The sequence below is a fragment of the Ictalurus furcatus genome, chromosome 4 (genome assembly GCF_023375685.1).
Source record: "Ictalurus furcatus strain D&B chromosome 4, Billie_1.0, whole genome shotgun sequence".
In the NCBI taxonomy this organism is placed as follows: Eukaryota; Metazoa; Chordata; class Actinopteri; order Siluriformes; family Ictaluridae; genus Ictalurus; species Ictalurus furcatus.
Genome location: NC_071258.1, coordinates 26,940,924 through 26,956,967, shown reverse-complemented (window position 1 = coordinate 26,956,967; position 16,044 = coordinate 26,940,924). Strand labels below are relative to the sequence as shown.

The window sequence follows — 16,044 nt, the reverse complement described above, 5'->3', positions numbered from 1 at the left end:
TCAATATATCGAATAATTGATATTTAGAAACATAATCTAAAACATAAAACACTTCCTGATCAAGTTGTATTCTATGTGTGTACTGAGCTAGAAGACTGTGTTTTACTGTTCAAGCAGGTGTTTTCTGTATTTCCTGTGTACTGAGTTAGAAGAGCCCTATATTTTCTCTACAGAACAAAAATTAGACATGCACCGAAACTGTGTTTCCAATCAAAATCTTTTGAAGCTTGTCAAAGTAAAAGATAAGACTTCCAGGATGAAGTGGACCAGGCTGGGACTAAAGCCAGAAAATCATTAAGGTATAAGGGTGAATTTTGGGGGCTGACTAAAAACCGTGTCCTGATAAAAACTTTCAAAAATATCTAACTGACAGCGCATGCACCACAAATGGAAGATATCATAAAGACATGGACAATTAATTAAGGCGACGGAGATTGGTTTGTTTTTAGAAAGAAAAGATTAATACGTCGCCTACAGATACGTTTACTGTTTCAGAAAAGTATATAAAGGCATGTTTGTGTGTGTACAATTCAGACTTTCTGCAGATTGTCTCACTTTATTGTTTCAATAGCGTTTGATTACTTTTTGACATCTACAAACGCTTTTGTCTGTGAAGTTTTTTAACTCAGGCTGGAAAGATTGTTTCCACTGCATTCTCAGCTTCAAAATGGCTTGCTTTTCTCCCATAGACAGCTCTCTGACCTTCATGTTGGTTTATCCTTTTTAACAACAAATACAGCCTTCACAGGGGAAACTGAAGGCTAAAACCAAGATTAAAACCAACAGACATTCAGAGCTATTAATTCTTTAAACAATCAGTTTAACAGGGTGCACATGGGTAACAAGAAACAATTATCAGTCACATTTCAGTATTTTTGCTCACTTGAAAACAAATGGTTTAAAACAACAAGGTTCCATGTTCGAAGTTGTTTAACTCATCTAGATATAAATATGAGGGATTGAAAGCTGAAATTCTGATCTATTGTCTCATATTCATCTTTTGATCTCAAACCCAAATGTCTTCAGTGTCTTCAATGTCTTGCTGTTCCAATACTTTCAGAGGGTACTGTAAATTATGTTTTATTCACGAACATGTCAGCCCTTTTAGGTAAACACCAAGAGCCGACTCATGCCATATCATTACTCTGGAAGTGTAAAGTAATAATAACGCTTCCATGGAAATCATCTGAGCATCCCAACATCTTGTTAGACGGAAGAGTCGGCTCTTACTGAAGAGCCACTTGAACACATCACGTTACTGAATACATGCTTAGTTCTTGTAAAGACTTGAAAGAAAAATAACCAATAACCTAGCTGATGTATTCAATCCATGTGAGTGGTTACAAATAAATAGTGTTAAACAATATAAACAACAGGTTGAAAAAAAAAGGCTTAAAAATGTTAATATTGTCCATACACAGGTTGAAATGTAGAAAAAATTTACAGAAAAATATATGCTAAAGCGTCCAATCTGAAAGCAGTTATTTCTGATCCAGTATAAAATGTCAATGATAAAGTACACAATAATTACATCTTTTTAAAGCTGTAATAAACTAATATCCAGTACTGCTCATCATTTTGGAATATGAAGTGTAAATATACCTTTAGCATATACCAATAGTAAATAAATATATAAGAACGTTACGTGAGCATTCACACAAATTCACTTCCACTACACATTATACGCATTATACCAGAGCGCTGATGAATTCTCCAAACTGACCGCATGGATTAATTTTCTATACCAGCAGCTCAGACACTACTTCCTGTATTACAAATGACGTGTTTATATGAACACACTACAGCGGTTTCTATTAAATTATCCATTCTATAGCAGCTTAGTCACAGCGACTTGTATGGCAGTCGCACCACATGATCAAAGCCTAATAGTAAACAAATTTTTAAATGTTTTTTTTTTTAAATTTAGCAGTGAAGTTTTCTGTAAGGAGAAGTTTATTTTACATTTTTGGAAGGACAACTGGAAGTGACAACAGGAACTCACTCGTCTTGTGGATTTCCCATGACTTTAATTGCAAATATAAATGTTTTAAAAAAAAAAACAAAAAAAAACACAGTGTCATTCATTAATACGTTTGAATTTTAATCCTTGGCAAATTGCTGTGGTATATTTACTGGAATAAAACAACATACATCTGTAGGAAAATAATAAAATCATATTGGGTTGTATCACACCATACATGAATGAATTCTTTCCTTTTAAACGGCACACTCTGTTGTGTTTTATCAATTACTTAACGGACATCTCAAAGATATCAAATGTTTTGTACAATTTCACACCGCTATGGGAAAAATATTCTGTCTGTTCTATATCGGTTTCTTGGAAACTCTGCAAAAGAACATTTTTGTGAGCACATTATGGTTACATGATGTAATGGGCTGGTACAAACTAGAGTAAATATTAAACAAGGGTGGCTACAGCTGCCAACAGAGATCCTGAACAAGCCCTATATGACACATGTCTGCAATATAGGTGGGTCTTTTAGACTAATAGATAACACAGTGTTCTTATCTGAAGTGTTTGTAGGTGGATTTGATTAAGTTTCCTGACCTCTGTTTACCACTACCTAAATACATTCTACTTACACTTAACAGGCCAGAGTCAAAATTACTAGTCACCACCAAGTAAAAGTCAGCTTATAGAAGAAATCATAGCTCTTAAACAGAAAGGCTTTCTCTGTGCTGTGTGGTTTAATGCTCACTTTATATCCTTTTGCCTCGATGTCCATTTTTATGCAATCCAGAAGATCCTCCACAGTAGCTTGAGCATTCCAGGGGCCAAAGGTCACTATAGATTCCTTCCTTGTATCAAGACTGACCATAGCGTCGTTGTACCTCGCCAGGTCATTGTCTGTCTTTAGGACACACATGATTATTACTGAGTATCGCGAGGCCATGGCTTCTGCTCTGCCCACCCTGATGAGGACCTCCAGATTCTCGTGGTAGTTGCGCACATGGGACAAAAACTGCTGCCTTCCGACCTTCTCACCAAAAAACTGCGGAGACTCCTCCAGGAGCTTTACCAGGGGTTTTATACCATAATACACTGCCTCCTTGTGAACCTCCTGCAAATTCTTAGTTGGAACCTCCTCTGAACGGAGGTACTCAAGAATTGCCCTAAAGTGCATCCCATCACGGTCTACAAAACAGCGACCCTCTGCATCCTTTATGAGTTTGGAAGGCACGCTGAACATCTCAGCCAGCTTTGAGTTGGGGAATCTGCGCAGGGTCACCAGAGTGGTGGTGTATACCTGACCACCGACATTCAGCTGCACGACGGAGCACTATGGAGGACAGAGAAAACATGGCTTTAAAGAGTTGTCTAGAGTGCTTAGTCTCATCAAAAGATGACAGAGGAAAAGAGATAGCACAATGATTAAGGTTTAAATCCCAGGAATGCCTAACAGACCCTGTTGGACTCTTTCGTAAGACCTTCAACCATCGCTAAAGAATCCTTTCCTTGGATTTAAACTTACACTCAGTCTTTCAGCTCTGTGCTCGGATTGGATTCGGACTCATTTTTATGTCGCTTTGGACGAAAGCTTCTGCCAAAATTAAAGTCTGGATGGCGCTCTGACAAACTGAGTAAATCTTGTGAGTAGAAACACTGGAGTTCAGATTATTTTCCACATTTTTATTGGGCAAGTATTAATTACATTCTCGATTTTTGTTGTGTCAACCGAGTGCATTAAACACTAACTCAAATAACTGGAATTTGAATCATAAGCAGACGTTCAGAATGCAGTGAGAACTTAAATAACTGTATCGATAACTGTAAAAAATGACCTTTAAAAAAAAAAAAAAGATAATAAAATTGTAAATTTTAAAATTTTTTTAAAAATTCAGTGGCTTAAATTTGTCTGTTCGAATGGCACTCATGAATGATCTGCATTTGACATCCATCCATCTTCTATACCGCTTATCCTTCAGGGTCATGGGGAACGGGAAGCCTATTCCAGGGAGCATGGGGTACAGGGCGGGGTACACCCTGGACGGGGTGCCAATCACACACACGTTCACATACCCATTCACTACGGACACTTTGGTCATGCCAATCAGCCTACCATGCATGTCTTTGGACTTGGGGAGGAAAGCGGAGTACCCGGAGGAAACCCCCGCAGCACGGGGAGAACATGGGCAGTGGTGGGTCTGCGTTTGACATTAGCTAGCCAATGAATAGCTGTTAAGCATTGTACAGTTAAAGCAAGACTGAACAATAAGAAATAGCCTATCAACATTTCTCTCAGACATTTTGAAAGAAATGACTCAATATGACTAAAATTACTATGTAGTTCCACTTCATTGGGACACAACAAAAATTTTGTTGTCACATGTCTTGAACTGTAAACTACCAGAACAATTTTGCATACAAAGCTGTGAATATCATGAGAGCGCTACAAAAAAAATCTTGCATGATGTCTGATTATAAGCTCTACGGACAAAAAAACAGTCACGTCCACCAATAGCAGTGTTACCAATAGTACGGTGTTAATTGGTTTGGTCAATTGTTGACAACTGTACTGTAAGCTGCAGAAGACAAAATCTGTATGACTTATTCAATGATTTCTTTCTCATAGAAAACTTGTGGAATTGTTTGGAACAGCAGGTGAATCACTAAAATAGCTACATGTGTCATTTCTTTCCTAATACTTGGTTACACGCCTTAGTAACAGCGCCAATCATGTCACATTACAGCCTGTTTATTTTAGCCCACTCTTCCACCGACAGAGTTCTTGGTGCCTTTTAGGTGGTTAAAAAAAAGAAAAAGAAATAAAATTCCACATTGTCTCGGAGGTGGAGATTCAATGTGCTCGTTGACCAGATTCCACACGCATTTGGCCCTATGCATTCTACATTCTTCATCCTTACGATGTGAAAGTCAGTATTATGTTCTGCTTGGACAAAAGACAAACTCTGAGTCTGGTCAACGTGTGATGATCCAGTTTTAGAATAAGTTACATCATCCAGGCGCACAACTTATCAACATTGTCGAATAAGATGCTGCTATTGGTGGATGCGACAAGTTGGTTTATTTCTCTGTTTCTTTTGCGAATATCTCATTTAACGTACAAAAAACGCAATACGATATTACAAGGTACAAGGATTTGGAAGCCAGAGACAATATTATTTTAGCAGGCCCAAAATGTCCAGCTTGCCTGAATTCTAACAGAGTAGAATTTTCTTGAAAACATGGTAAAAAAAATTATTTACCATTTGACTTGTTTAAATAACACCAAGCAACATTAGCTTTTTTTTTTTTATCTGTTTGAATCATGTTATTAACCTTTACTGATCACTATCCTTAGTGATTATTATTATTATTATTACTACTACTCCTCCTCCTCCTCCTACTACTACAAGTATTATTATTATTATTATTATTATTATTATTATTTAGGCCCACTGCTTTTTACTTTATATATGCTACCTCTGGGTCAAATTATTCGTAAACATGGAATTAGCTTCCACTCTTATGCTGATGATACACAGCTGTATGTTTCAGCAAAGCCAGATTACAGACAGCAGCTGCATAAAGTTGAGGAATGTGTAAAGGACATTAGACATTGGATGCTTATTAACTCCCTTTTACTTAATTCTGACAAGACAAGACAAGACAGAAGTACTTGTACTAGGACCACATGTAGCTAGATGTAAGCTTTATGATTACACAGTAATTCTGAATGGCCTTTCTGTTTTATCATGTGCAGCAGTAAAAGACCTTGGAGTGATTATTGACCCCAGTCTTTCATGTAGATAATATTACTAGGATAGCCTTCTTTCATCTCAGAAATATTACTAAGGTAAGAAATATAATGTTAATACATGATGCAGAAATATTAGTTCATGCTTTCGTCACCTCTAGACTAGATTATTGTAATGCCTTACTGTCTGGATGTTCCAGTATGTGCATATACAAACTCCAGTTAGTCCAGAATGCAGCTGCTAGAGTCCTAAGTAGAACCAGAAGATACAACCACATCACCCCGATCTTATCCACACTGCATTGGCTCCCAGTGAAATCATGTATTAATTATAAAATACTACTATTGACCTATAAAGCACTAAACGGTCTCGTGCCACAGTACCTGAGCGAACTTTTGGTCTTTTATGATCCACCACACCTACTTAGACTAAAAGGTGCAGGCTATTTGTTGGTACCTCAAATAGTGAAGGCTACAGCAGAGGGAAGAGCTTTCTCTTACAAAGCCCCACAATTATGGAATAGTCTTCCAATTAGTGTTCGGGACTCAGACACAGTCTCTGTGTTTCAGTCTAGGCTTGAAACGTATTTGTTTTGACTTTTTTTTACGCAAAGTACACAGTCTTATCCATCACGGGGTCGTAAGTATACCTAATAATCTCTCCCTCCCTCTCCCGCTCTCCTTCTGTCGAGCCACACCTGATTTTATGGAGATGCCAGTGATCCTGACCCTTTCTGCTCTTCGGACCTGCCTGATCCATCCTGATGCCCTACCTCTGGATGGAGCTCTCATCAACTGGAGGCTACAGCCTGGAGATTGCTTAGGATGGTACCGCTTGAACTGCAATTCCCACATGCAGTTTTGCACTCAGGTCTCCTTTAGTGAACAGTGGACTAGTTCAACAAACAGACTGCATGTTAAAACCATAATGAACTTCCCTGAACTTTTGCTTGAACTTTTTTTCACACTATCCGTTGTTACCCAGATGAGGATGGGTTCCCTTCTGAGTCTGGTTCCTCTCAAGGTTTCTTCCTTATATCATCTTAATGAGTTTTTCCCTCACCACCATCACCACCGGCAATAGGGATAAATTCACACACTTACAATCTGTATCCTGTGTTTATATGTTTCTGTCAAGCTGCTTTGAGACAATGTCCATTGTAAAAAGTGCTATACAAATACAATTGAATTGAATATTATTATTATTATTATTATTATTATTACTACTACTACTACTATTATTGTTATTATTATTAATACTACTACTACTACTACTATTACTATTATTATTATTATTATTATTACTACAACTATTAATATTATTACTACTACTACTATTACTATTATTATTATTATTACTACTACTACTACTATTAATATTATTACTACTACTACTATTACTATTATTATTATTATTACTACTACTACTACTATTAATATTATTACTACTACAACTATTACTATTAATATAATGATTACTACTACTACTACTACTACTATTATTATTATTATTACTATTATTATTATTACTACTATTGTTATTATTGTTGTTGTTGATATTAATATAATTAATTTATTTTAACACCAAATTAGAATGCGACTTTGTCTTTGTCACTTAGATAAACAGTTAGTTTTCAGACTAAAGGCGTCCATTGTTGTTGCTCACTTCCGAGCCGCAGGATGAAGTTTATGAGAAGCTCTTAACCGCAATATTACACCTGTACAACAGGTAAACTCCTCCGAGTCTCATCACCCGTGATCATGTGTAAACACGGTATAAACGCCGATTTAACGCTTCTAGTGCATCACCCACTAAACTAAACTTTTTAGGGGGATCTCGGAAATACAGAACAGCGCCCGTGTTACGAAAACGTTATACTGCCTAAGAGTTCAGGTTCAGCCGTAAAGACCGTACACTTTATTTCCAAAAGAGGCACGTGATTCATTTCCCTCGACAAAGCTTCTTCTAGACTCGTTACCTGCTTTAAAGGCTCGACTGCCAGTTTCCGTGATGATTTGATGTCAGGAAGACTCATCTTGGTAAGATCCGAGCAGCTCTGTGTCACCTGCTAGATTTCAGCTGCAAGTAGGTTATGAGTGGGCGTGGTTTATGTGATACTGAAAAGAGGACGTGTCTGTCAAGTTCGAGATGACTTTTCACACGCAGCTTGCTATTGTTTGCCTAAGTACCCCCTGAGAGTTTAAACACTAACATTAAAGGAAAATTATAATAAATGTCTACATTTGGTTCGTTTTCAGAAATATAATACATCTATGCTATTTTTAAAAAATTATTTACACACAATGCATCGCAGCTTGCTGAGAATGGGGCTGCGTCCTGGACCATGGAGCAGTGGAAGAAGGTGGCCTGGTCTGATGAATCAAGTTTTCTTTCACATCATGTGGACAGCAGGGTGTGTGTCGCTTACTTGGCGAAGAGATGGCACCAGGATGCACTACAAGGCGGAACGCCGGTAGAGGCAATGTTATGCTGGGAAACCTTGGGCATGTGGATGTTACCTTGACCTATACCACCTACCTAAATAGACCATGTACACCCCTTCATGGCAACGGTTTTCCCTAATGGCAGTGGCCTCTTTCAGGATAATGCGCTCTGCCATGCTGTAAAAATTGTTCAGGAATTGTTTGAGGAACATGACAGAGCTCAAGGTGTCGACTTGGCCTCCAAATTCCCCAGATCCCACTTCGATCAAACAAGTCCAATCCGCGGAGGCCCCACCTTGCACCTTAGACGAGCTAGAAGATCTAGTACCAATGCCTTGATGCCAGATACTACAGCACACCTTCATAAGTCTCATGCAGTCCATACCTCAACAGGCCAGAGCTATTTTGGTGGCTCAAAGGCAACTGGCACACTATTAGGCTTATTAGGTTTTAATGTGATGGCTGAGCAGTGTATATAAAATTAGTTTAATGTGACATTAATATTTAGTCTTAGGAAGCACCAATTAGGAAACCCTACCTAAGTGGTTCAAACTTTTCAAAGACAGGGATCCCTTTAATTTGAAGAAGAAAAAAAAAAAAACATTCCACTCACCATCTCAACCAGCATGTATTTTCTGACTGATTAAAATATTACTCTAATAATACACAATGCACCAACAGAACATGTTCAAATAGACATTTATAGGCATACCTTTTTTTTTTTTTTTTTAAGTTGAGAGTTTGGATTAAACCCATTTAATTCAAGTGGCGAGTCAAATAAGGGGGGGGCTCTAATATAGAGCTCTAATCCTAAACCTACAAGACTTATCCAAGTGACTAATAGATTACATACAGAAAGAAATCTTAAACAGGGTTGGTGAACACAGCATCAGTGTAAATCTCACAAGGGTGGAGAACATTGCATCAGCAGGTCAGGAGCTTAGTCACAGTGTGTAGCACTTGTGTGAATTTAAAGGAAAAACCTGCTCATGATTAAATACACCAAACTCATGTGACTGCATATATAGCAGTGATCTGATGAGATGATTTTACATACATTATGTTACACAAAACAAATAGAAGTGACATTCACGGTAATCAAAAACACTTAATGTATCAACATCGTCTAAAATGCACCATTTTGCCTCACCTGAAATGGCTTGGCTTAGAATGAGGGTCAGCATTATAGATCACAATGTAAATTAATAAAGACAAATAAGGAGACAAAGGCCATAGATGTATTTATCCTTTTATTTTTGTACAGAAAATCTCATCCTCCACTGGTGAACACCTAGAAGAGAGAAAAAGAAAAATATTAATGCACGTTCTATGTCAGCTTTAGTGTTTTATCCAGTATTAGACATTAGCACTGGATAACCCTTCTCAGACAAATGCCTCGATGTCTTCAAGCTAAAGGGACTCTCCGCTCAAAGGGTCCAAGCTCAGAGGCACAGAACGTGACTCTGGGACAGACTCCTTCGAGCGAAGTACAATCCCATTCCGACTCGTCATCGTATCATCACTGAAGGGGGCGAGAACTTGTATGAAGCTGCTCGAGCCTCATTAATAAACTGCACACACAATTCAGCCACATGCAGTACATACCATAGACGCATATTAACACAGCTCCACCCAAAACAGCAGACATCCCAACTACATAGAGCTTCTCTAAAATTCAGCCACTTAAAACCTTCCAAACATTATAGCAATGCATATTTTCACTGCATGTCAGTTTTAACACCGACAGTTTACAAATGTAATAAAATAAATGTATAGAATTACCTTCAACATGGATCTACAGCTAGAGGCCACATTTATCAGCTACACACAGCACTAATAAGCAATTAGCAACCAGGTTGCAGCATTAATGTTCGCCTTCACAAAACCACGTTGCTTTATGTTTTTGATAATGATGACCAAATTCTGGATCCACTCTGCCCCGCCCCCCCCTTACCCTTTATGCTGTGGGTACAGGAGCTCCCTGAGGCATGACTGGGACTTCAGGCTTGGCCCCCTTCTGTTCAGACACAGGGGTGGTGGGAAGGATCTCTTCTTTGGGCTCCACGATGCTGACATGGTCAGGCAGAGGCTTCTTGGGGCCGATCTTACCACTGGGGTCCCAGGGAAGCATGATCTTAACCTTGATACCGAGCACACCTGGATACAGGGATAAACACACATCTTAAGAAGAGCCAAAACATACATCGTTTCCTCTGCTTGTGGGTTTTCCCAACAAAAACAAAAGCCGGGCAGGGAGATGCCTATTGCAAGCCAAATTTTTTTGTCCGAATTAAACACCAGTACATTTGTACTTTCATAGCAATACTTGTAAACGCCCTTCTCAGACAAATGCCTCAATGTCTTCAACTGAAAGGAACACACTGCTCTGAGGAACTCAAGTCAGGGGCACAGAACATGACTGCTAACCCAAAATCCAAAGATAAAGCCAGCGTCCCGTTCCGACTCGTCATCGTATCATCACTGAAGGGGAATCGCAAAAAGAGTATGTTCACTAGACTAGTATATAACCAAACCAGAGTTTTGTACCATTGGTACGATACTAATACAACTAAGTTAGAAAAAGTTCACAGCAACCGTTCAGCATCACGCAAACTACATGCCTAAAACTCACTCACACTTTAAAAGGTTGTTTGACAACACAATTTTACAGATCCTTAAAGAAAAGGAGAATCAACTAACACCTCTTTCCAGTATCTTATGTCTGCCACCAAACTATAAGGCGATGGCTGTTGGTGCTACGGTTTTTAGCCAAGTGCCTTTTTGTCCATTTTCAAAGATTATTGTCTAAAACATTGTTCAAAACTACAAGCCTATTTGCAATTGCTTCATTTACCAAGTGTGAGATTTAAGCTATGCTGCTGGTTAGAGCCTTCCATTACTTACTAGCCTAGTAGCGCCAACACAAAGCCTTCACAGCTGAATTGAGGCAAAGTAATCCTTTAGTGTAAGACATCAATGTCACAACATTTGAATATACAACTGCGTACCCATAAACCGTGAATATGAACCTGTGACAACACACATGCTTTTGTTTTGTTTTTTTAAAGCACTTATTACACATCTCCTCATCCCTCACTCACCTTGGCGGAGCAGGACGTGGCGGACAGCTGTGTCTACGTAATAGTTGACGGGGTCTCCGCTGTGGATCATCAGACCATCCACGAACTTCATGGATTTGGCCCTCTGACCCCTGAGCTTGCCAGACACTACCACCTCACAGCCCTTGGCACCGCTCTCCATGATGAAGCGCAGAACACCATAGCAGGCCCTGATGAAGACAGTGACAAATCAGTTCACCATGCTGCTACAGATCAAGCGTTTCTATCAGAACAACGCTGATCGTTTAAAAAAAACAAATAAAAAAACCAAAAAAAAACAACTCTTCTCAGACAAATGCCTCGATGTCTTCAACCAAAAGGAACACTGCGCTCTGAGGAACTGAATCGGGGCACAAAACGTGACCGCTAACTCAGAATCCAGAGAGACAACCAGCATCCCGTTCCGACTCGTCATCGTATCATCACTGAAGAACAAGGATTAGCAAAATACTTGCAAGGAAAAAAAAAAGCGAGTGTTGTTGCGTTGTGTTAAAAGGAATACGAGGGGAGAGGATGGTGGCTTAAGGTGCAAAAACAACCAAGTATGGGTTTCAAGCATGTTAACAGAACCTGCACAAGATTGGAGGACTACGTAGAGAGGAAATTTCAGAGTAGTAAATTGAACGTGTGCAAAGTTTTAGCATGCCATGTTTGGTATACTAAAGTGCATCTACAAACCACTCCATAAGCTGATCTAGAAAATGAGCAGGTTCTAAAAGGAACATGCGTGTGTGTAGGGTTAGGGTGTCTGGGACGGTACAAATGATGAGTAATTTGTCCACCACTGAGTGTGTATGGCTTGAAATATTGGCATATATAATAACTTACCTGCGGACAGCCAGACCTCCGAGCAGCTTGTAGCGCAGAGATTCTGCCTGAGCGATGGCACAAAGACCCCTGGTGGCAACCTTCTCAGCGTAGAGCTAAACACAGACAGCAGTTTAGTATGTGCACCGGAACAATCCTGATCGTTGTTTTTTTTCCCTAACTCTTCTCAGACAAATGCCTCGATGTCTTCAACCAAAAGGAACACAGCGCTCTGAGGAACTGAATCGGGGCACAGAACGTGACCGCTAACTCAGAATCCAGAGAGACAACCTGCGTCCCGTTCCGACTCGTCATCGTATCATCACTGAAGAACAAGGATCAGCAAAATACTTTCTAGAAACGGTATCTTTCTGTAGAACAGCGACAACCTGACACGGTAACTCGCATACAAAAACTGTCATGGAAAACTGGTCTTACCTCCACACTGCCCTCTGGGAAGCCAAACCTCTTCTGAACGACAGCAGTCAGTTCCCTAATGCGACGGCCTTTCTCTCCCAGGACATTCTGGGTCCTACACAAACGCATTGTTAGTATTTTTTTTTTTTTTTTTAAACCATGTGCATGACTAGTTTCCCCAATTTATTTCCTCATCAGGATGAGATACTCTTTCTGCTACTGTAACAAAGCTGCTACACAACCCCACGCTAAGTATATAAAGCTCAAGTGAAGCTTTACCTGGTGGCGAGAATGATTATCTCCGTCCTTGTCGGGGTGACCCGGACCTCCACACCGGAGTACCCATCCTCAGCAAGCTCTCGGGTCAGGAACTCGTTCAGCTCGGCTTTGAAGATGCCGTCTGAGACGAACTAAGGACGAAATCACAAAACGTTAGGAACCGTGTTCATCAAATAGAAAAAAAATATCATCTAATATCATCAGCAGCAGCTACCTAAACATGTGGAATTACATACCTCATGTATCTGATCAGACAAACTTTTGGGTATTTTTTTTGTCTTTAATTTTTTTATTTATTCATTTTCATATGATTCATTTACATGTGATTCATTTACGTGCGATTCATTTACTAATTTGCTTCTCTTTAAATCCAGTTTTAGACTGTGATATTACAAAGGTATTTCCAGATTATTACTTGCTACACTGATTATTACTTGCTACACTGTATGAGATAACCCCAGTAAAATTGCCCGAATTCTATAATATAATTTGTTCACCATGTTTGGTTTAAATCCTCTAAAAACAGATTCACAATTAAACATTATATCCTTCAAAGCATTGGCATGTTCTGCTTACTCTCACAATCCTCCAAACACCCACACGCCCAAAGTCTCCATAAACAAATGAGACAGCAGTGTATCCTACAAAAACCGAACGTTGTCCACAATGTGAAAACAACTCGGAGAGTAAGCTGAACTAACCAACAAAATTACCAAGTCTGATAAACAGTCTGCACACAATAATAAATATAATGACCTTAGATTTGAAAGACTTGTAACAAATAATATAACAGTGTAGCACGTAAAGCCGAGGAGATAACACTAATAAAATTAAACAGAAACTCTAACCCGGCCAGAGCATCAAAACAGAGAAGCACGTTAATACAGAAGTACATTTTAAGAGGAGCAAGTCCACAAAATCTAGGTGGAGTAATGCAACAATATCCTCAATAAGAATCTGAATTCTGTAGAGCTGGAAGGCCGAGTGCAAAAAGTATAAATAATAGAAGAGCGAAAAAGACTCCGCTGTGTAGGTGATGCAGTTCACCCCGATATCAAGAGTTTAACATAGTCTCCTGCTTCCTCCACTGAAATAAAGTCCTTCTGAACACCGTTACATGTAACGCGAAGCCAAGCTGGGTGAAGTATTTCATAGCGAGCGCCCTCAATACCACGAAGTTGCTGCCGAACCTCGTTAAATACAGCCCGGGCCCGGGATGTCTTGGCTGTGTAGTCAGGGAAAACGGAGACGGTCAAATCCCTCACTTTAATCCGCTGGATCTCTCTCACACGGCGTAAAATGTCAACACAGTCACTGTGATAGTGGAATCTGCACACAATAACTCGTGGTCGTTCACCAGGCTTGAGCTTCGGCTGAAGGGTCCGGTTCAAAACCGGCTCCTTCTCCAGACCAAACGCTTCTTTTAACAAGGCCGCTACAGCAGCAGTTGTACAGGTGTCAGCACCCTCTGGAACTCCCACTATCCTAACGTTATTGCGCCGTGACCTCGACTCCAAATCCTCACATTTATTCTCTAATTGAGTCACGGTCGCAGTGAGCGACTCGATAGTAGTCTTCATATGAACTATGTCATCGGTGCAACCGGAGAGAGCGTGCTCCATTTCCCCAACAGTACCTTTCAGTGTTGATATGGTAGCATCAGTAGCAACTTTATCACTAGCCAGCTGTGTTTTCACGGTCTGCAGGTCAAGCTGGATAGTAGACAGCAAATCCCCAAGAGTCTCTTGGAGCTCCTTTTTGAAAAATATCAGCGATGTCCTTCCTCAGTAAAGCCAGCAACTCAAGCCTGAGTGCAGTGAAGTCAGAGTCACCGCTCGGCAACGCGGATTCAGGGGGAAAAGGAGACTTGCTCACGGCGCGCACACTTGGCCTCAGTCGTGTCTGAATGCTACCACGGGTTTTCGTGTTCTTTCCAGACATTTTAACGTACCAAAGTTAAAATTGCAAACAAGGAAACAAAGTAGAATACGTCAAAATATATTTTTATCACCAAAAAGCGCAAATTAATTACAATTTTGATCAAATTCAGCAGGAGCCTCCAACTTTGCGTCCTACTCCATCGAATTCCAAATCTTCAGACTTAAACTTCTGTTAAGTAAAAACTATTCTAATTCGGTCTGACATGAAGATCATAAAAAATTGAGGAAAGTAAGATTCTCATGCTAGGTAGAGAAGTGGTGGTGTTGGGGCAGAACATGCAACTAATCACAAACTCCCAGTTCTGACGAGTCCCCGGTTATAAAACCTTAAAATGGTGATTGTTAACAGTCTTAAACCTAAACAGCTTCCTGCTTCATAGAGAGATGAGAAGAACCCCTATATAGTATGTAATGTACTGTAGTAACACGAATATCATGCGAGATTTATGAATAAAACTGACTTACGAGTAAAATAAATATTCACATGAACAGTTTCTAGGCGAAACGTTAGTTAGTTTTGCTTAAGTTACTGCAGAACGTTAAATAAACAGTGACTACTGTTCATAAGCACGAAGCCGGGATAAATAAATTACCGCTTAACTAGGTGGCTAAAAAGCCCAGAGCTCAAGAAAATTAAGAGCAAAAACATAAAAAAAGGTAAAAACTAAAGAATAAAGTCACGCAGGAATAAAATAAACGCCAGCTTCGGGACTGAGTTCAAGGACCGGTTAGAGACATCAGCCTCGGCCATGTTTCACATCAGCGCCCCAGTGAGTCGCATCCAAGACAATCCGGTTATAAAGTATTAATAAAACAACTATCTTGACACAAACTGTTGTGATTAAACACAATTTCTATCATCCAAAGCCGTTATTGCAGTATATAAACCCTCACTTTGATGGGTAATCGGATAAAAATCTCGCTAACCTTTCTCTTCTTAGAAATTTGGACCGCCATCTTGCCGAAGGCCGCAGACAGGAAAGGAACGTTGAGCAAAGCGGAAATCAATTTATAGTGACATTTCACTTCCGCTTGACCTCTGGGGTTGACGGGAGTTGTAGTTTTTTTTTCCTGTGTAATTTTCGTTAAAGGAAGGCCTTTCATGGAACGAGTAAAACAAATAAATAAACACACAAGTAAACAAACAAAGAAACATACAAATAAATAAATAAATAACAGAGGGCGGCGGGACAGTTTTTTCCTCTGAACGTAAGGCATAAACAACCTGAAAAATGCACATAGTTGAAAAAAAGGGCTCTGAGAAGTGACTCTTTCAGTGTTACAGTACTGCAGTGTTTCAAGAAGCTGAGAATCTAA

General features: G+C 39.6%; 2 protein-coding genes and 4 non-coding genes across 6 annotated transcripts; all 6 read right to left on the bottom strand.

The window, feature by feature from the left end:
* Window positions 1-1,832: 1,832 nt before the first annotated feature.
* kctd14 (potassium channel tetramerization domain containing 14) lies at window positions 1,833-8,433 on the bottom strand. Its single transcript, XM_053623461.1, has 2 exons — window positions 7,700-8,433; window positions 1,833-3,302 (listed from the first exon to the last, which is right to left on the bottom strand). The coding sequence occupies exons 1-2, from the start codon at window positions 7,754-7,756 to the stop codon at window positions 2,634-2,636; spliced, it is 726 nt and encodes a 241-aa protein (XP_053479436.1). The 5' UTR covers window positions 7,757-8,433; the 3' UTR covers window positions 1,833-2,633.
* A 969-nt stretch (window positions 8,434-9,402) lies between these two features.
* rps3 (ribosomal protein S3) lies at window positions 9,403-15,742 on the bottom strand. Its single transcript, XM_053623460.1, has 7 exons — window positions 15,655-15,742; window positions 12,788-12,918; window positions 12,530-12,623; window positions 12,113-12,207; window positions 11,267-11,454; window positions 10,120-10,322; window positions 9,403-9,456 (listed from the first exon to the last, which is right to left on the bottom strand). The coding sequence occupies exons 1-6, from the start codon at window positions 15,682-15,684 to the stop codon at window positions 10,123-10,125; spliced, it is 738 nt and encodes a 245-aa protein (XP_053479435.1). The 5' UTR covers window positions 15,685-15,742; the 3' UTR covers window positions 9,403-9,456; window positions 10,120-10,122.
* Window positions 9,544-9,693, bottom strand: LOC128607203 (small nucleolar RNA SNORD15). The gene has a single exon (XR_008385823.1). It is a non-coding gene; the product is annotated as a small nucleolar RNA SNORD15 (small nucleolar RNA).
* LOC128607204 (small nucleolar RNA SNORD15) lies at window positions 10,502-10,652 on the bottom strand. Its single transcript, XR_008385824.1, has one exon. It is a non-coding gene; the product is annotated as a small nucleolar RNA SNORD15 (small nucleolar RNA).
* Window positions 11,567-11,715, bottom strand: LOC128607206 (small nucleolar RNA SNORD15). Its single transcript, XR_008385826.1, has one exon. It is a non-coding gene; the product is annotated as a small nucleolar RNA SNORD15 (small nucleolar RNA).
* LOC128607205 (small nucleolar RNA SNORD15) lies at window positions 12,274-12,422 on the bottom strand. The gene has a single exon (XR_008385825.1). It is a non-coding gene; the product is annotated as a small nucleolar RNA SNORD15 (small nucleolar RNA).
* Window positions 15,743-16,044: the final 302 nt, after the last annotated feature.